This window comes from Hippichthys cyanospilos, chromosome 10, assembly GCF_059441005.1.
Source record: "Hippichthys cyanospilos isolate Australia breed blue-spotted pipefish chromosome 10, RoL_Hcya_1.0, whole genome shotgun sequence".
Taxonomy (NCBI): Eukaryota; Metazoa; Chordata; class Actinopteri; order Syngnathiformes; family Syngnathidae; genus Hippichthys; species Hippichthys cyanospilos.
The window spans coordinates 7,961,431-7,982,100 of record NC_142378.1 but is presented as its reverse complement, the minus strand read 5'-3'; the positions used below and the strand labels follow the sequence as shown (position 1 = coordinate 7,982,100).

The window sequence follows — 20,670 nt, the reverse complement described above, 5'->3', positions numbered from 1 at the left end:
TCCTATTTCATACGTGTGCATATATATATATATAAATAAATCAGCGAACGAGGTGAAAGTACAAAACTCAATACAAGCTTTACTTTTCTTATCAAAAACAAGAACAAATGGTAAAGAAATTACCCATTCCTTTAAACCATGAAAACAGGCAGTTTGCAAGCCTCAACTGAAATTCACACTATAAAGTGAAGTGCCAGCAAGTTTTTTTTTTTTGGCTGACTAATTACAGGTTTAAAAAAGACAAACCAAAACATGATATCTACTTTGTTTTTCTTAAAATGGAAAACATAAAAAATAATTTTATAATATCCCGATGTGCACTTATGTACAAAAAATGTTTTAGCCGTCCTGTTGCTGTATGAAAGGATTGGGAATAGCCTCCATGCCGTCTTGTGGACAAATAAGCACCACCGAGGTCCCCCTGCAGACCACCAGACCCAGTTGCCTGGTGTCTTCCGTCAGTTTGAGCTGGTCATCAGGATCTAGACACATGGGGAAAGTACTGGTTTTAAAAAAAGAACGGTTAACATCACATCTCAATTTCAGCAATATGTTTACAATCGGATATTAGATAGGAAATTTGTAATGTTATGCTCAAAAGGTGAACCTTTCATAAGTGAATATTAAAAACCAAAACTATATACGAAAAAAAAGAAAGAACTTACCACGCATATACTCGATGGTACCGTCCAGTACAAGATTTAATAGTGGGTCGAAACCTTTCAGCACACCACTAGCTGAAATGGAAAACATCCTAAACATATAATTCGGCGTTGTATATTGAATCAGTTCCGATGGAACGTGGGAGCACCCACCTTCACGCCCTCCTTGAAACTTAACCCGAATCGGCTTGTCGATGTATTTGGACAGGTCGAAGATACTCTCCTTCTTCTTCTTTTCTTTATCCTAACAAGCACAGTGAACGGTTGTTATTTTGTAGCGTGGTTTAGCACTTGGCTAGCTGAAATCGACACATGTAATTAACAGTCTTTAAGATGACTGTAATTCGCAAATAAAAACTTGCGGGGCGTCATAAATGATAGCAAAAGGCAACAAGGTGTTTTTCGCAATTGTTTGTATGAAGTTTGGTAATATAAAGGGGATAGAATATGAATGAAAACGCAAACTGCGCGAACCTACCGCCATGTTGGATCAGAACCAGGAAGTGATACTTTGACCTTAGCGCGGTTTAGCCAATCAAATTTTGCCGCACACAAAATGGAGGTGCTTACGTCACAGTTTGAATGCTGACTTTTATTTTTTAAAATTCCAATTCTGTACTGCGTTATCCCAGAACCAATACGCCGTCGTATAATTAAAATGGCTTCAAAAATATTATTTTCCGTTCACTACTTAATTTTATTTGTTGAGAGCAGACTAAGCAACTTGCTTACTGGTGTTATACTGCTACCAAATGGGACTGGAGAACATAGAAAATTAAATTAATTAAAAAAGACATCATGCTGCCCTTTCTCTCAATATTAACAGGCAGATTCTAAATAATGAATTAAGTAACAACGCAGGCGTTGTCTGTCTCAGTAGGCCTGTGCAAAAACTATTAGACCACTTCTAAACTACAAAATCTGGCATTTTAAACTTGACGAAAAGAAATAATAAGTGACCTCATTTAAGATTGAGGATTTGTTTTCATACTACTTCTAGTCCAGCGAGGAGTCTATTAATATCACCAGCTGGTGGGATGTAACCCAAAGGTCATTAGGCGCCGTGCAAGTCTTGCTCGTTGTGACATGGCCTGCGGATCAAAGGACGTTCCCACTCAACGGACAAACCAACCCCAGGAAGATGACTCCAATTTCCCGCCTGATGTCATCCTACAAGTGAATGGCGAGTCTTTTTACGCCAACCGTCATCAGCTTGCGCTTCAGAGCCCCTACTTCCGGGCTCTCTTCTTTGGCTGCGGCGTTGAAAGCAGTCAAAGAAAAATCGAACTCCGAGGGGTCCGCTTGCAGCATTTCAAGGTGTTAATGCACCATAGCCGAACTTCTGTCCTCAGTCTGGACAGAGAAAATGTCTTGGGGATCCTTGAGACTTCGGACTACCTCCAACTGGAGCAAGCCAAGCTGCTGTGTTGCAAGTTCCTTGAACGTGAGCTCCACCTTTGTAATTGTTTGGGGATGATGGCTTTTGCTTGGCAGAGAGGCTGCGCTCAGCTTTACACAGCAGCAAGGCAGGTGGCCCTCACACATTTCTCCATTGTTGTGTCTGAAGAGGACTTCCTGTCCTTGTCCAAGGAGACGGTGGCACATCTCCTAGCAAGCGATAACCTGGCCATCCACGGAGAGGATTTAGCACTGGAGGCGGTCCTGCGCTGGGTATCTTTTGATAATAAAAGAGAAGAACACTTTCTGGAGCTCATGGAGCTGGTGAGACCCGAGGCTCTGTCCTTGGCATTCATCACAAAACTTTTGGACACAATGACACACAGTTCCGATCCGAGAGCCAAACTCATCTGCATGCTCAACGAACATTTTCCGACTTCCTGGTCAATGGGGAGGTCCCTGCAAAGGAGCAAAGAAATTCTCTTTGTAGTGGGAGGACCTCATGATCAGGATGAGCAGGCGTCCTACCAGTTTCATCCACTCAGTGGGAGATGGCAAAATTGTGCACCTCTTCAGAGGAAGAACCTTACGCAATACTCGGTAGCCGCAGTAGGTAATGCTTGGATATTGATTAGCCGTCATATTGTGCAAGTCTGTCTAATACAGTTTGTCTAAAACTGTGGGTCTTAAATGGGGGGTACATGAAGGCATTAAAGGGGGTACGGAGATTTAAACAGGGTTCCTGCTGGTTTCAGCAATTTTTATTTTTAGGCTTTTTAGGAACAGTATATTTTCAAATTAAGAGCAACATAATTGTAACATAAAGCAATTTGTATCAGCAAATCTAATGTAATGCCATTCATTCTTGCCACAGAAACAGGATAGTTTTCTTTTCAAATTTAGAGCAAAATAAATGGAACATGAAACAATCTTACCCCAAAGTTCTTGTTTTCATACCAAACAAGCCAAATCAACTTTCAAATTGTAAGATTTTTTTTTTTTTTTCAAAAATGCTTTGCTCTGGTCAGGCTTGGCTGAAACCAATATTTCACAGATGGGGGGGGTACATTATTGAGAAAAAAAACAGCTGAGATCCACTGATCTTAATGGTTCTAAATCTAAAATTTCCAACTTACTGTGTATCTAATACAGTTGCAGCTTTATTGTCCTGACAGTTTGATGTATGTTCTCATGTGTAGGAGACAGTGTTTATGTGACAGGGGGCTACTTTCGTGACGTGCTGTGGTTCAGCGTGGACTGGGTCAGAAGATACCAATGTGGGAGCCAGCGGTGGGTGGACGGCCCAGCTTTGCAGAAGTCCAGGCACAGCCACTGCTCCCTTGCTCTGGATTCCGTCCTGTACGTCTTTGGGGGAAGCATGGACGAAGGGCTGGTAGCCGACGTTGAAAGACTGATCCCGAGCTCAAACGGTGGGTGGGAAAGTGTCAGCCCCCTGGTTCGGCCGGTGGAAAGGGCAGCCGCGGCCGCTCTGGGTCAGTGTATCTATGTGGCGTGTGGTCTGGATGAAAATGGAGAGGCCTTTGGAGGAATACAACGGTATGACACCAGGAAGGATCTGTGGGACGTTGTTTCCTATTCCCCTTTTCCACGGTGAGTCCACATTCAATTATTTACCATTAACTCATGTATTGCGGGGTTTCATTTACAAAAATACCCACTGTGATCAAAATGAACTAAGCAGAGATTTAGATTTTTTTTTTTTTGCTTTTGTTCATTTTAGTTTTTTTCTTTAGTCAAAAAATAGATTGAACTATAAGGAGGATAAAAGCGAGGCAAACCTACAATAGAAAAAAATTCAAATCTATGTAGTAGAGTTCTTTTTTTAACTAAATAAAATTGCTATTTTTGACTGCTCGACTTATTTACTTTTTTGCAAGGAATGGCAATCATATTCCTGGGTCACTATGACCTGGGGGCATATTTAGTCACCCAAATACAACATTTTGTTTTTATTAGTGTTTAATACTCCTTTCACATGAAATGCAACAATGTCTCAGAGTTATTATGACCTGCAAATGGATCAGTTTGACCCACAAAATAATATGAGGCATAAAAACAAATTCAAGAAATATAGTGACGAAAACCTGCAACAAAAAAGGTTATGGTCATAAACCAGTCCGCGACAGTGAAGTTACAGTAACCAAACCGCGATGTAGCGAGGGAACACCTGACACTATGTGGTCGTCCATCCTTTAGATACGACCTGGTTGCCACAGAGCTGAATGGCGCCATCTATCTGTTTGGAGGGCAAGCTTTGCGTTTTGACGTGGAGACAGACGAGTGGACAGTTCTGCAGGAGGAACCCCTGGAGAAAAAGTTCTTCTGCGGCTGCACAACAGTCAATGGCCAGATATTCTTGTTGTGTGAGCAAAAGAATAACAAAGCACTCTCCAATATGGTTTTGTTTGACCCTTACGTGGACACATGCATCAAGGTTGACGATGCCATACCATGTTCTGTCCCACTCAGAGGTTGTGTCACCATTAAAATGCTTACGTGATTGAGTGAGAGGTTGGATTTTTTTTTTTTTTTACTGGTGCGAAAACAAGCCAGGAGTCTTTGCAGTCTTTTCAATGACTTTTAATGAAAAAGAAATATGACCAGATGGGTCTAAAAATTATTGGTTCAGCCCTTTTAGTGCTCCATATTATTGTTATTTTTTACCCCTTTGTTAAACACACTTGTCTTTTGTGTAGTTGGATCTATGTGCTATACGGCGGCTTACCATAAATTCATACTAATATTTCACCACTGGAAGAAGTAATTCATCCCGTATTTTGCTCTTGGAGGCCAGATGTTCACCTTCATAGAATGTATAATCCATTTTCACTAATGCCCATTGGTGTGCATACAGTGCTCTACTTGATTCACCAAATGTTTTAGTGATACATTACATTTTCTTCAGTTTGTCAAATTAATTCTACGCATCACAGGAAAGTGTAAATACAGTAAGGCTAAGGCACAAAACAAAAGTGCTGTACAGAAAACCACAAGGAAATATGTCACATGATATTTCAATTAAAAAAAAAAAAGAGCATAACCAATGGGATTGTTTTTGAAATCATCAATGGGTTGGGGATTATACAACGGCGGGGATTATAAACGTCCACCAGGGGGCAATATATATATATCTGGTCCTTTTTTGACGTCACCAAATCACGTGTCGTCATAGAACAATAAAAACATTTATTGGAACTAAAAAAAAGAAGTTGCGGAACTGGAAGAACAGCTTTCCTGTCTAATGCCTTATGACAAAAAAGGTAGATACAAGTAACAAAGAAAAAACTCCCTCTGATGTACTTCGGAACAGTCATATAATGATATTCTGAAAACATTTAAGCCATTTACAGTATTTCTTACGGAGCACCTGAAGTTACAAGGAGGGGAAAAAAACAACTAAAATAAAAATCCAGGTAAACCTATTTTGTTTTCATTTAAAGTTGCTTTATAACCAACTGTTTCAAGTTCCCCTCCATGACTCGATTCCCCTTTGACATTAGAGCATACAGCCCTCAGAATGACCGGAAGTAAACAAACATTCATTAAAAAAATGCGTTGCCTTGCAAACGCATTATTTACGTCACGTTAAGCCCAGGGGCTCTGTAATTTCTGGTCAAATTTGACTAAGATGATAACCAAAAACATGGTTTTCTACACCAGTGATTCCTAACAAGGGCACTATGCAAACTAGTGTGCTGTTAAGAGATCATAATTGGTGCGATGGGAAATTATCCAGTTTCATTTGATTGATCAAAACGTATGACTACTTGCAAACATATTTTTGTTTATCCATCTTTTTCTGCGACATATAGTAACAGACAGACTTTGTGGCCTTTTTGTTGTTGTTTTGCCAAGCTGTAAGTTTTTTTGCGATGCAAAAACAGTAAACATCGTTCGTAACAATTAATTCTCACGTGACTGATAAAAAAGTCATTAAATCCAAAACATCAGTGACATGATGAGTCATACTGTTTCCTTCCAATGTGACTGGGCGTAATGATTTACAATCATTTGTGCTTTTTTTTTTGCTGCCTCTTTTTGTCATACAAAGAAAATGCAAAACATGAAATCATCAATGGACCGTGGTAAGGTACGTTTGTCGAGCATGACTTAAACTTGGGCCGGACTCTATCTGGCTTTGGGCAGTCTGCTGTTGAGATTCCTCTGGTTGGTCAGGTTGTTGAGAACGCAGTTGTTGGCTAGCGACGCCAGCTTGGAGTTGATTGCACCTTTCCTCTGCTCCCAGCTGCTGTCGTCTTCCTCCTCGGGCTCCTCTTCCTCATCCGCCTCGCTTTCCTCATCGCTGCGCTCGTCACGCTCCACCTGCAAACGGGATGGAGAATGCAGTTCACACATCGAAATGGCTGCCTGTCACAGATAGTGATGATAATTAGTTCTCCATTGGTTGACATGGCAGTTGCATTATAAAAAAGGAAGAGGAAGCTCAGGTGGAAAAAAAAAATATCTGTAAACGCTGAGAGGCATGAGAAGCCATGTCAACAATTATTTTTTTTTTTTTTCAACTACGGGTACTCTCTATTTGTTTATTTTCTAATGTGCTCTCTGAACACATGACAAAAAGACATTTTCTGTCAAATTCTTGTTGGAGCGGCTTATAGTCAGAAAAATACAGTAATAATTCTTAACTATTTTTCTGATTTAGTAAATAACATGCATGGGCACAGCCCAACATGTTCTTACCTTTCCCTTGAACATAAACTTGCAGATCATACGCAGGATAAGGTAGGCCCAGAAGATGTGTAGAGCTTGCAGCACTAACAGAAGGACATTGAAGAAGTAATAGCCAAAGAAGGGCTCGAAGAAGTCAAGTGATAACACCAATGTTGTGTGGATGATTCTGGAAAACAAGAAAACATTAGACATAAGGCCAAGTTGAGGATGAACTGAAGGAAGGGAATCATATGTTCTTTATCCTCTGTGAAGATCAACTAAAATTGCAACAGCGAACTGAGGAGCTGTACAGTATTTCTGATATTTTGTGTTATATTGCCTCAAGGTGGCCAAGGCACACACACCAGAAGGTGCAGCATGACGTCTATTGAACTGAAGCAAAACACGTGCTAAGCAACCGCACATTTTTCCAATGTGTTGAAATACCTGCAAGGAAACACCACCAGCCGGGTAACCAGGAAGACCAGAGAAAAGACGACAAAGAGTGAGTCGCACGTCTTTGTCCACTCGGCGTAGTGAAACATCTTGGCAGACTAAAATAAATAAATAAAAATATATTACCTCATAGCAAACTTGAAACGCTGCCAAATGTGAAGGAGAGCAGGTATGTTTAAGTCTCAAATAATAGTCATGTGACACTCATTTGAGGGTTAGGTCCTTACCAAAATTAAATCAGCTGGTTATAAACATTCATTCCATGACACAGTTTGATTTGTGACTTGTATAAAATGATTGTTGTGAATCATGAAATGGCTTTTGCACATATGAACAGAACTTCATATTTTAATTTAATTGTAAAACAAATATTAGTGCATCGGACATTGTGAGGCATTCAGGTCTGTCCCAAAAAACACGCGAGCGAATTCGACTGTAAAAAATCTGAAATAATGCACCTATTGTTTTTATTACGTTTTCATGATGACAAAAGAAGTTCATTGTGTGCTATAAAAATACTATCCATATGACAATAAAACTCTTGAACAATGACTTTATGCAAGTTAGGTATTCTTGTGAGGTACAGTCACTAAAAAAAGCACATTTAGAAAAGGTAATGCACTGATAGTTATGACGTTCTTGGACAAATCTGATTCAAGTAACTTATTCATTTAAAAAAAAAAACAACACAATTGGAACTGATTTTATAGTTGTATAATGGTAGCAATTTAAAAGATAAATGCTATGAAGCAGATAATTGTATATTGTATTCATGTACCATAGATTATTTATGTCATTTATACTAAGGGTGCTCTATGCTTTGGACTCAACAGGTTTTAAAGTTATAACTGTTATACAAGTGCAACAGGGTCACTTGGTCACTAATAAAATTTACATTGTAAAATCAATAAACAAAGTCTTTGACGTCACGCTAGTCACCTTTTAAAAAACACACCAAATACTCTAGAATGCTTCAGTTGATACATTTACAAATTAGAGATCACTCCTTTATATAATTTGCCAAAAGGGCTAGAATTTTTGCACAACTTAACAATTTTGAACAAACTTTTCTCAGAGCTAGCAAGCACGAGTTGTACCTCCAGAAGGAAGTCTGACGAGTCGTGCACAAGCATCACAAGTGTGCCGATTCTCACGTAGTTGGCGCAGTAGGAGAAACCAATGAGAAATATGGTGGCAATGTGATGAACCACCTGCTCCTTGAAATCCTTAAGTACACAGACAAAACAGAAAAGGTCCCCACAATGCAATGCAGTGATATCCATCCTCAAAAATGAAATCAAAAAGTTTGAAAAAACTTTTAGGCTCTCCTTTTTTCATTTCAGAGCACATAAAACAAATAGATGAAGAAAAACACTGGATGGCTTTTTTTTTTATTTCTCAAATGAATGTTTTGGCCGTTGAAATATCTTATATTTGTGTACGTATTCATGAAAATCTACGAAAACGGGTGTGGGAAAATGTTAACACGTAACTATAAACTGTGTAGAGGTGTGTTACTGCTTTACACACACAATAAATTACATTAATGAAAAAAAACTGTAAATGGAAAAAACATACAGTATAATAATAAAAAAACACATAAGTACATGCAAATACATTCATGAACAATGAAAATCATTTATAATACATAAAATCATACAGTGAATAAAAATACATCATAAAAACATGAAAAATATTGTAGATAAAAAATAACACTATAATAATGAAAAACCGATAAATGATAAATTAAAATACATTTATGATAAATGAAAAGGCTATATAATAAACTAAACATACTGGAAACAAAATATATTTATAATAAACAAAAATGTATTTTTAATAAACAAAACATACTATGAATGGAAAAACCTATAGTATAATAATGTATGTTGAGGAAAAAACATTCATAACTGTAAATGAAAAAAATATGTGCAATATGTGTTATTGCAAGTATTTTTTTGAATCTAACCTTCATGATGAATGAAGGAACATTGCAATTCAAAATCTTTTTAGATTGAATATGAAAAAAAATGCATTTAAATTTTGTGGTAACATTAAAATAGTTCAATGAGGAGATCACTCTTACTTTACGTTTCACGTCCACAGAGACACACAGAAGAAGAGACAGGTAGAAGCCCAATTCCAAGGTGTAATACCAACTATGAGCATTGGTAACAACCTGCAGGAGAAAATAAAATATTACAAGTCGAACATATCATTATAGTGTCATTATTATTATTATATTAACATTCCTGTAATTTCGAAATTCTGAAGAACTTGATTTACTGGAGAAAATTAAAGGCCTCGAGCGGTATTGTGACCAATTCTTTGATTTTTACATTGAAGGCATTTCACATCAAAGGGAAAACATTGTAAGAGGACAATAGGGAGCTGAAATTTCACCCAGATGGTACAGCATGGCACCCTTGGCTAAAATACTGTGAGAAATATGTGGTGGAACAATATGACCCCAAATTGTTGCTGCACATAAACACATGCCTAAAGACATTTCAACAAAGTTAAGAGTTGGAGAAATTTTGACACTACTATTTTTCCTTTTACTGAGAAAATATATCTTTCTTTCAGTCTCATAATATTTATTGCCTTGAATAAAATATAGGCTAAAATGTATTCAATTAGATCGGCCGATAGCTACTGTGCCTTCACGTAGGATTCAGCTTCCTCCCAAAGTTTATACTGTAAAAAAAAAAAAAAACCCCAAAAAAAACTTCTGTGTGATATACAGTACAGCCGTTCTTAAATCTCTAAAAGAGGTGGGTGACATTCTGGAACGAAAACACCTCTCGCACTCCAGACAATGTGAGGAAGCCCGCCGAGGCAACAGAAGCCCAGAAAGGAAAAGCTGCAACAATATAAGCAAGTAACACCAAAATATTCGGGCAACGACTGGAGGAATGTGTTTTTGAATGTTGTGACTTTGAGGCCATGAACCCTAAAGGAAAGGTTGGATTCTCTGCAGGAATGCCGACTTGCAGGCATGCCTAACTGTCAGCGCAGTTAATAGCTTTTCTAACTAATGCTAACAGCAGCGTGAGTAGGTGGGCGGTGGTTCAAATCAACTTTGAAACCTGTCACGAGCAAATTTACGAGACTGAATGATGTAGTAGAAACTCATTGTGCCACTCCGCCTATAGAGAATTTTCACGCATCTGCACACGAACACTTATTTGGTTGAAGCAGATCTTTAACTACATCACAAAGCTATCTAAATACAGTAACTGGAAAAAGATGAAAATTCCTTTTTTATTGCAAATTGCACTTCACATGATATCACCTCGCGCCGTAGCGATGACAAATAAATAAACAAATAAGGCCGCATCCGAAGAAATCCCACCCCCCATGTAATATATTTAAATGATAACTAGACCTATGATTATATTTAAAACATACTGTTGATAATTCAGAACACATTCATTTGCAAGTTTTTGAACTTCACAATCATTTAATTTATCCTTTTTTAGTGAAAAAAGGTCTAAATTTTAGACACTATCCCTTTAAGGAAACAATTTAGTGTATTTAACTCATTCAATCCCAATGACATATTTTTAAGTGTTTTTCAAGATTGTAGGCATTCAGTCTTCTTACCTGTTTAGGAAAACCCTGCCAACACTCTCTCTGATCCCAAAACCATGAAGCCTGGAAGGTCACAAAAAACATGAGCTTACAAGAAAGTCACTTATCTTAGAACAACTTAACACTACCGTAAACTACACCCACATTCATGCACATATACAGTAATTTCTGCATGTCAATCAAAGCGGTGTACAGTATTTGCTTGACTTGAACAAATATACTTAATATTGTTTGCTTTGAATGATCAGTGACAAGTAAAGCATCCAAAAAAAACCAAACAAACAAACTTACATGGACCAAAGAGCCAAGCCCCGCAGTGAAAGCTGCCAGGTAGAAGACAAAACGCCAACTGCAACACATGAAAAGGAAAGAAATTATTATTTGCGATTTGATACACAAAATACATTTCCCTCAAAAAGCCCAATGACAGATTATTTAAAGAAAACCCTACCTGTTCCAATATAACATTTTACTTAAAATTTAAAGAAATGAATGGGAAATTTCTATTCTGCTAATATGACATTTTTAGTTTGTGATTTGAACACTGTTTCAAAAGAGCGCAGCCGTCATGATTACTCATTACTTGAAACAGGGCAGGTATTTTTTGGGGCCTTGGGTGACATCAAGAAAGAAATCTGGAAAACAAATTGTCTTTTGGGGTTTCTTTATATTCGAAGCTTCAAACTGTTTTAGACTCACGAGGCCTCGCAGAACTTTTTGGTATTGGTGGGTCGGTCCTGGTTTCTTCTGTGTCTGAACCAGCTCTGAATCTTTGACTGTGAGAGTCCAGAAAGCTTTCCCAAGCACAGCAACTCACTCTGAGGGGAACAAAAGCACACCATGAAAACATCTGCCTCACACTGCTGCAGGCGCCCTCTGCGCAACATTTATTCAACCACAGTTGGCTGACATTTCTGTTGCCATTTCATTAGCGGAAATGCAAATGAGCTTGTGGTGTATTTTTCCTTTCTTGGATGCAACAGTGATTTGTCACTAACGGCCTTTTGTGGTATCGTTAGAGGATGTGAACACGGTATTCACATTAAAACCTATTGAAACACACGTTTTAAAACTACTCTAGATATATGTAAAACTAACACAATAACTGGATATTTAACCGAAAACTTTTATAACCAGCTTGACTATATTTTTCTATTACAACTCTTGGTCCTGACTCCCGATACAAACAACAAAACAGTCAAGTTCAATCGCCATTTTAGGGTGCTAACAGAAGACTTAATTACGCTGACTTTGACATACGGCAACTGTTGCCAGTGTTTATTGGTGTTTCAGCCTTTAAGCTGAGTCTAGGATAAATTAGCCGCTTGCTAGCAGCTAGCTGGCCTGTGTGTTGCTGTAAATGACTGCACACTTTGATGATGACAGCCTGACCTAGTCGCTGTTCCTACTGATCACATTTTAAAGGAAAAGGGTCTTCTGTGTTTTAAACTATTTTTCATAAACCAAAAAAAGTTGTTTTATTTTTACCTGAATACTTGATATTTGAATAATTTTTTTGTAGGATATCCAAACAGTAAAAAAGTATGATAGCTGCAGGCTTGATATAGTGCTGTCATTGTATATATATATGAAGTTCTATGCTAATTAATGCAAATATATTGATTATTTCTGATAGTACCAGGACTACAAGTAAACGGATGATTATTTTAATAAACGATTATTTTGTCAACTTGTTGATCAGTTAGATTTTTTTTTTAAAACATGTTTCATTTTAGAGAGCTCTGTTTAACCCTAACCCGGAAAGAAACCATGTAGGCACAGGGAGAACATGCAAACTCCACACAGGAAGGCCTGAGCGAGGTGGATTTGAACTGCGCCACTGAGCCGCTCAATAGCAAAAATCAAATACTTCATTTTGAATCAACACAATAATATTCACTTTCGCCCCCAGGATGGGTGAAATTAAATAAGATATGAAATGACAACCTGAAAGCATTTGGACACTTTGAAATTAAATAAGGTATCAAAATGATTAGGAAAATATAAAAAAAAAATTCTTTTGATAATGGATTAACTCTGTCAATGTATTGTCTCGCCTCCCAAAAAAAAACCCAATTGTGCTGCTTCCATTATGTTTATAAGCATGCGACCTAAAGCATGCACACAACGAATAATGTGTTTGCCGTGTGAATAACGCTGCCTGCCTGCACATGATCGCTGATGACGAAACTGCAGATGAGGGTGGAGGTGTGATCTTGTAATGAACCTGTCTGAAACTTGTCTGTTCGCCAATCATGGGAAAAAAATGTCTCGGTTTAACTGAGCCAGTTTTACAGTAATTAGAGTACCGTAATGTTTTTTTCTTTAACTGTGCCTTTTGAATTTTTTATGATTTATGTCCTGTAATTTTACACAGATTTTTTTTTTTTCAGAGGAAGGAATCAATTGAGGAGATTCTGCAAGGCACGTGATGGCACATCAGTCATCATTGCTCATCTCATTGGGACTTTTTGAAACAGGTCCTTGTTGTTAAACAGGTGGCAACGCATGCAACCGCCAGTTGTTATGCAATCAACACCAACAAAGAAGTACACACAAAAAAGACAGACAGCTTTCATGTAGAAATCCTTAGCATGTTGATGTTTTTGATACATTTTCACTGAGTTTGTATAAGTATTAGTAGTAGTAGTTCAGTGTTACTCATTGTTGACCATAAGAGCTAATTCATCAATTCTCAAATTAATTGTCAGTAATTTTATAACCGATTAGTCAAGACCTAATTCCATTTAAAATAGTCCTCAGAATTTGAGCCTCTAAGACACAAATATGTGTCAAAATAAACCATTTTCAAACACTTAATTTGTTGACATGTTATGACCCAGACCAACAACTGAATCTTAATACATTTTAGGTTTTGCATTCACTCTCATTGTGAAATGTTCTCTTTCTCAATATATGCATAGACGTTGAAAGGGCGCTCCACTTATTTCCCCATTTTCAACAGTAAAAAGATTTTGTCTATAATTAACTCATTTAATACCATTGACGTCTATGGATCTCAACGATGCATTTTTACCGGGCTGGCAGTGAATGGGTTAATTTTACTATTTGTCACTCTGTACCACTCGCATATGTTGAAGAATAATGCATTACTGTACTTACAGTAAATAACTAATTGCCTTTTTGCAGAAAAAAATGAACTCATTCACGGCTATTAACGGCTATTGAAGCAAAAGATAATTTTTTACTGAATTAGCAGTGAATGAGTTCATTTTCATTTACAAGCAATACTTTAAAACATACATTTAACCATTTGATGCCGACTGAAAATAGTTGTGTGTATCACATGACCAACAGGTGAGCCGTAATCGGGCATTATCTGAGCCTAATGAGCACAAGTGATGTCTTTTTTAATCGGCAACAGGTGGCCAAATGTGTATTTAAAGCTATTAATCGTACATGACAAATAACTACTTATCAGGTTAATTATAGTCAAAATATTAACTTTTATAAACTGCTGGAAATTGCTAACTAAATAGATTAAATATTTGATAAAACCCGAGTCATTAATTGATTATTAAAATAATCGTTAGTTGTGACCCTATTTACCACCAAACAAAAGTGTCACAAAAAGTATCAATATTGAAATTATGGCAACGTCAATGTACTCAAGGTGACTCATTTGGAAATTTGGACCTGTTTATTTGAGAACAAAACTAATAGATGAAGCGTGATTTCTACGGCCTTATATTTATTGTACCATCAATCTAATGGGACTTAATTGTTCTGCCTGTCACTATCTGTCGTTGGCATAGATAGATGAGTAAAAGATATATCGTGTTTAAAAAGTAATACATTTGTGTCACATTGAGAAATTGGATAATTTCCTGATGATATCCCATGGCACATTAAGGCCTGGACATAAAAATCGTCGCCAAAAGATAAGATGTTAGGGATTAATTAGCTATTCTATGTCTGCTGGCTTTAGGCGAAAAGCAGGATATACACACACCCAAGGCTATTGTGATGCAGTAGTGCATAGTAACACCCCCACGCCCCACTCACAAAACTAAAACATCCCCTGTGACCTTTCAGAGGATCCAATTTAGATAGTAAAGGTCACCCATAGCATCTCGTTCGGCTGCAAATGCCCTTTGCACATGCTTGCTATTTGAATAATATAAATAAGGAGGTGGAAGACTGCACAGCATCACGTACTTGTGACGGCTGACGGTTGTTCCGTTTGTAGAAGTTCTCCAACTTCGGAATAGGATCGGCTCGAATCCTAATCCGATCCTTCACACCTAAACGTTTGCTTAAAGGGACTGCGATGACCCTGGTGAAGACAGAGAATACAAGGGGATGAATTACTGAACCGCATTCAATATTAATGTCATCAACAGATGTCCAACGTGGCAGCACATGAGCAATGTAACGGCGGTGGCGGCAACCGGATAGGCCCGTTGCGCTGCTCCCGTGTGACACATTGTGACTTGCTCTTTGCTGATACGACTTCAAGAAGATATTTGATCGGCGTGCGTGTGTCCTACGCAGTGACGTGGAAGAAGGAGGACAATGTTGTCGTATTCACAAGAGAGCTTGATTACAGCGCGTGTGTGTAACACTATCGCGGAGATAATCAACCCGAAACAGGCGGAGAGGGAGAGGTCAGAAAGAATGAAAAGGTCAGGAAAACACACACACAGTTTCTGGTTAGTGTGCATGTCAAGCACATATTCAAACGTAAACATGCAAAATGCCAAAATGTGGCGGACACCTTGACCATCTCACTTATTTCGTATATTTTGCCTATTCATTTGTGTCCGCTGAAATGGACATCTGCTTTGGGTCTATATCTTTTGACACATTGGAGCTACTCTGCTATGTCCCAGTGTCCTCAGTAGAGGACATCCTGGCCTTTCCAATGATGTTTCGCTAGGATGTAATTCACTTTGCTGTCTTGCACAGACAAAATGGACACAACCATGGACACAAATGAATTGGCTGGATCTCAGGAGAATATTCTGATATCACTGATCATTGCTGGGCTTTGATTTAGACTATGGCTCTTCTATAGGAATTTGCTAAATTTAATCCACTTCTTGATAATGCATGTTAAATGATCATGTCTATATCTTGTCAACTATAGAAGCCATCAAATCATTCAAGTCGAAACAGTCAATCACAGTTACTTATCATTTTCTCTTTTTTTTTTCAAGTGCGATACTAGGCATGCCTGAAAACTGCATAGAATTTATTTGTAGGAGGCATAGTTGCCCTTCTGCGTAAAAAGTGAGAATTTGGTGGTTTGAAGTAAACTAAACTTTATACCTTCATATGAGAAAATCTGATGAGACACACACAAAAAAAAAATCCAACATCCACATACTGTACAGTAGACGAAGGTACTCGAAGCACAGTAAGAGAAACACCATCAAGACATACTATTTCGGAATAAATACACTTTCATGAAAGAAATATTACAATTTGTAAAAGTTGGTCAGAACCTCTGCTTTAGCGTTTCATCCTTGCTAGCCTAAAAGGCTCATCGCTGTCACTGATACACACCAGTCCAATATAGGCATGTGACAATCTGGAGTTAAAAAGGGATTATACATGGACACTGCCAAACCTGCTGTACTAGCGCTCGGTATTAGAGAAGATAAAACGGTCTCTGAGACGAGGCTTGTCAAACAGGGTCCATATCTGTGCATCATGATGCTACTACGTTGGGCTTCTGTCACTATTGACTGCTGCTGATAGTTGACAAGCTGTCAGCCAGCCGAACCAGTCGAGTGTGTGCCATAACCTTTTCCTGAACCACCGTACGTCAAAATATGATTTAGCGTAGGGCTCTTTTTCGTAGACAGCACACGTGCCACATCTCAGTTCAAATCTAGCTTCCCTTCATTTGGAAATTAGGTAGATGCCGTGTTGCCATTCTGCGCAACACTGAAAAATCTGACAATTTGGTGACTGAAAGTAGAATTAATCTTAGGCTTGCACGTTTTCTTTTCAAATTAGGAGCAATTTAATTGGCATATAAACCAAAATTGCTAAATTGTATTATATCGACTCTGTTGCAAAATGTTCTTAATTTTTATTTAATTAAGTTATTTTCCCAATGGGCATTGTCATTACTTATGCAATTTTACAGCAGTTGATATAACAAGATCTGTCTTCTTGGAGAGTATTTTATATTTTGATTTATTTTTTATTTTATTTTATTAGATAAGCATGGATTTTGAACTGCTCCAAAGAATGCACATGGCCCATCGCCATGCTGTTAAATTGTATTTGCTGTGTGTGTGTGTGTGTTTGTTGATGGCTTGTATAATTTTGACGTAATAGTTTTGGTATTAAAAGGTGGATTAAGTCGGGTAAGTCCCCACTGAAGGAGCAGATGTCAATTCAGTATGTAGTAATTTTAAGACTAACAACCCCTCAAAAAATGATCACGTAGGCTTGCACTAAGAAGATTAACTACTCTGCCATTGTCATGATGACTCCAGTTCACCTACCTAAATGGTCTATAATTCACACAATAATAGTAATAATGATGCTAAAACAACCATTGAAAGTTGAGTGTAGTGCATTTGGGACCGAAAATAATCAGTAATGATCCACCTATGATTATCTAGCTTGCTTCACTCCTCAGCTCCTCAATAAGCAGTGAAAGCAGCACAAACCGGGGAATATTTGTCATACCTCTTGTAACTGCTGTCACGGTCAACTGTAATCCTCTTTCCATACCGTTCTTTTGAACATTTTGCTGAGTGACATACAAGCTAATTGTTTCAGCTTCTCTAAAAACCATCAGTCATTTCCCTGAAAGCTCTCAAAGGGTAACCACAAGCTTTCAATGTTTGCATTGAATTTTTCTCTATAAGTATAATCATTGTATCACGCAGCACAGTACATGAGAGAGGACTACAAAATTCCCTCTGGTCATCACCACAGCATTGCTTGCTTTTGTCGTTTCTTTCCCAAATGGGAATTGTGTAATTAGCACAACTGGGGATATCTATGAGAGCTTGTGGTGAATCAGCACAGAACCATTAGCCATGATTGATTTAAGCATCTACATCATATGAGCTATAATGCAAAAAAAAACAAACAAAAAACAAAACAAAACACAAGCCCAGCTTTTACCGCTGCAACCAATTTATGTTCCGTATGGTCAGATGCTTTTAGGGGAAGAACATGCAGTCAGCAGCTAAAAGTGTCTACTCGCGATGTCAGCCTGAAAAACACCCCCCTTGCCACTCACACGCTAATGCAGAAAACCAGCCAGCGTGACGGGCACAAGTTGAAGGAGGAACTCGACACCCCCATAATTATACATCCTGCAACCACAATATGGTACACCGCATCTAATGGGATACCGTATTAGAGCTGCATCAAATATTATGCATTAACATTCATCACATTATATCATCAACTGTATTCTGGGAGTGTGTGAGCTACTGTCCTCGAGCCAAGCACATATATCATTTAGAGAATGTTAGGGATGTCAAAATTAAAGCGTCAAGTTTGGTGAATAATTTGGGAAAATAAAATGATTAACTCTCTTCTATTTAATTCCTGTGACAAGTGAACTAGATCCAAACTGAGTGGAGAGTTGCCGGCACCAAGACAGACAAAGATGGACATTTATGTAGTTTTACTTTAAAAAAAAAAGTTAGTCAAAATGACAAATTTGCACACTTTACTGTGTCAGAGTTGGCATTTTTGTTCAATAGTTGTATTTTACAGCAAAATAATTGTTTTCAAAGTTCCAAGAAATGTATTACAACAGTCTCTGAAAAGAAATATGATTTTTTTTTTTTTTTTTTTTTTATATTCCAAAATTTTACTCTTTAACTTTAACTATTATTGTAGAGGTGCAATGGTTCATCAATTAATCGGCAATGACAAATACTTGCTAATTATTTTTGATAGCTGATGAATTGTATGTAGACCTATAATTGTGCAAACCCTCTGAAAAATCATCCTCTTTGATAATTAATATTATCAGATTTGTTTTGTATTGAAACGACCCAGATAGGGGGTCTGTCCTATTTAGACTCATAATTGGGTTATTTTTAAGTGAAAAGAAACAGACATAACTGAAACATAAAAAAGGTTTTTGCAGAATATGCCATTCTCAATTTGAAAAAACAAATCCTATTTTTAATAAAAGGAAGGAAATCAGAAGTTATTTTTAAAAATATGATCAATTGACAAACTAATCGACGGATTAATCGATTATTAAAATAATGTTATTTGTAGCAGTACATTATTGATCCGTAATCAGACATCTAGTTTAATTTTAAAGTGTTAAAATCCTCAGTTTTAGCCTATTATCAACAAAAATTCTTCTTTTTTTATAGATCTACACCTGAATGTACTTATCTAAAGAAAACATCCATCTAATCATTTTCTCACAAGTGTCACATGCCCTCTGGACCAGTCTATGAGCAGCAGGAGGGGTAAAACCTGAACTGGTTGCCAGCCAATCGCAGGGCACACAGAGACAAACAAACATTCACACTCGCAAAAACATCTAAGGGCAATTTGGAGTGACCAATATACATAACATGCATGCAAACCGCAACCATGCAGACTGCACACAGGAAACCGGAATCGAACACACGACCTCCGCATGTGAGGCGGAGGTGCTAATCAGTTTCTAACCATCTTTTTTTGTCCGATTCACTGATTAATTGAGAAAACTCCAGATTAATCGATCACCAAAATAATCATTACTAGTAGAGCCCTAAGGGCAAGAAAACTTAACGTTGTTTTAACGTCATATTTCCTCGAAGGACTGAGAGTACTGAGGTGAAATGATGAAGATTGACATGAGAAAATTTCATGCTCGATTAATCCATCTCGCAAGCCAAACCGTATCGTGACCGTTGTGGTTCGTTCTGGTGTACAACTGCGCAGAAACACAATGAGAACCCCCCATAACGCTAAAGTGACCGACAGTTGGCGTTACGCAAATGTAGGAATGTGCTGGACCATGATGACAGAAGTAAGATCCCAGCAAGAAGCCTCACACTCACCTCTCAAAAACATATCTCAAGGCTATGAAAGCAAAAGCCACTGGCAACGTGTAGACGAGATCTCTGGGTAGTGGATAATGACCCTCGCTCAGATCCATGTCCTGCCAGTGGATGCCAGGGGGCAACCAGTACCTGTCCTGCCACAACCACTCATTTAGCAGGGCCTCCATCCTAGGGGGGAAAGAGCAATTTTTCAAATATGACCTGTTTAAACGGATGTCAATCACATTTTATCTGCTTCCATCAGAGTGCATACACGGCATTAAATTTGCAAATAACGAACAGGTACAACGATGAATGCACAAGCTGATGGTACAATAATGAATACACAGTCACATTGATTGAGTGACGTATTAATTACACGGGATGCCCCTCTATGCATCCATTAGCAAGTCAAACCACAACGCCACTTCTTCTCAAGATAAACGGACGTATAGTTAAAAGATACAACATACCATTATTGATAAATATAATAATAATAATCATTGCGTGAAAAGAAAACTAGAAAAGATACGAAAACGCCCCCAACACACACACACACACGAACACACAACATAACGTACAAACACATACACAACCATGTAAACAAGCCCGCCTTTTTTATCATCTTTTTTCTTTCTTTTTTTTTTTTTACATCAAATATATATTTATTACCAATACAGGAGACAACCAAATGACAAAAACAAAATCGCTCACCTGCTCTCGCTCCTGTGAGGAGGATGACAAGCGAATAGCGAGGAGGAGCCTTCAGACTGGGATCGCTGAGGCTGGGGGCGGGGCTTAACGTCATCAGCGTCACCTTGTAGAAGAGGGAGGGGGGTGCCGGAAGTGGTGGCGGGGGGAGATACAATTCAGCC

The 20,670-nt window shown here is 38.0% G+C and overlaps 3 protein-coding genes across 3 annotated transcripts; 1 reads left to right on the top strand and 2 right to left on the bottom strand.

Moving 5' to 3' along the window:
* Positions 1-53: 53 nt before the first annotated feature.
* lsm7 (LSM7 homolog, U6 small nuclear RNA and mRNA degradation associated) lies at positions 54-1,194 on the bottom strand. The gene is made up of 4 exons (XM_088426331.1): positions 1,141-1,194; positions 816-906; positions 666-737; positions 54-482 (listed from the first exon to the last, which is right to left on the bottom strand). Exons 1-4 carry the CDS (start codon positions 1,144-1,146, stop codon positions 340-342), a joined length of 312 nt encoding a protein of 103 aa, XP_088282457.1. The 5' UTR covers positions 1,147-1,194; the 3' UTR covers positions 54-339.
* A 554-nt stretch (positions 1,195-1,748) lies between these two features.
* LOC148416940 (kelch-like protein 23) lies at positions 1,749-4,581 on the top strand. Its single transcript, XM_088426095.1, has 3 exons — positions 1,749-2,673; positions 3,260-3,671; positions 4,278-4,581. The coding sequence occupies exons 1-3, from the start codon at positions 1,749-1,751 to the stop codon at positions 4,579-4,581; spliced, it is 1,641 nt and encodes a 546-aa protein (XP_088282221.1).
* A 64-nt stretch (positions 4,582-4,645) lies between these two features.
* On the bottom strand, positions 4,646-20,616 carry LOC148416939 (ceramide synthase 2-like). The gene is made up of 11 exons (XM_088426096.1): positions 20,510-20,616; positions 19,814-19,984; positions 14,982-15,099; positions 11,502-11,620; positions 11,094-11,151; positions 10,815-10,865; positions 9,295-9,387; positions 8,306-8,434; positions 7,200-7,306; positions 6,783-6,939; positions 4,646-6,404 (listed from the first exon to the last, which is right to left on the bottom strand). The coding sequence occupies exons 2-11, from the start codon at positions 19,981-19,983 to the stop codon at positions 6,210-6,212; spliced, it is 1,197 nt and encodes a 398-aa protein (XP_088282222.1). The 5' UTR covers position 19,984; positions 20,510-20,616; the 3' UTR covers positions 4,646-6,209.
* Between the last annotated feature and the right edge of the window lie 54 nt (positions 20,617-20,670).

Excerpts from the sequence above, each read along its gene's own strand:
- lsm7 (XM_088426331.1), bottom strand. Across the intron at positions 738-815 it reads GTTTCAAGGAGGGCGTGAAG|CTAGTGGTGTGCTGAAAGGT; the intron begins GTGGGTGCTCCC and ends TTTCCATTTCAG. Across the intron at positions 483-665 it reads TACCATCGAGTATATGCGTG|ATCCTGATGACCAGCTCAAA; the intron begins GTAAGTTCTTTC and ends CCATGTGTCTAG.
- LOC148416940 (XM_088426095.1), top strand. The coding sequence starts at position 1,749 with ATGGCCTGCGGATCAAAGGACGTTCCCACTCAACGGACAAACCAACCC. Across the intron at positions 2,674-3,259 it reads ATACTCGGTAGCCGCAGTAG|GAGACAGTGTTTATGTGACA; the intron begins GTAATGCTTGGA and ends TCTCATGTGTAG. Across the intron at positions 3,672-4,277 it reads TCCTATTCCCCTTTTCCACG|ATACGACCTGGTTGCCACAG; the intron begins GTGAGTCCACAT and ends TCCATCCTTTAG.
- LOC148416939 (XM_088426096.1), bottom strand. The coding sequence starts at position 19,983 with ATGGAGGCCCTGCTAAATGAGTGGTTGTGGCAGGACAGGTACTGGTTG. Across the intron at positions 11,152-11,501 it reads AAAAAGTTCTGCGAGGCCTC|TTGGCGTTTTGTCTTCTACC; the intron begins GTGAGTCTAAAA and ends CATGTGTTGCAG. Across the intron at positions 10,866-11,093 it reads GGCTTGGCTCTTTGGTCCAT|GCTTCATGGTTTTGGGATCA; the intron begins GTAAGTTTGTTT and ends GTGACCTTCCAG.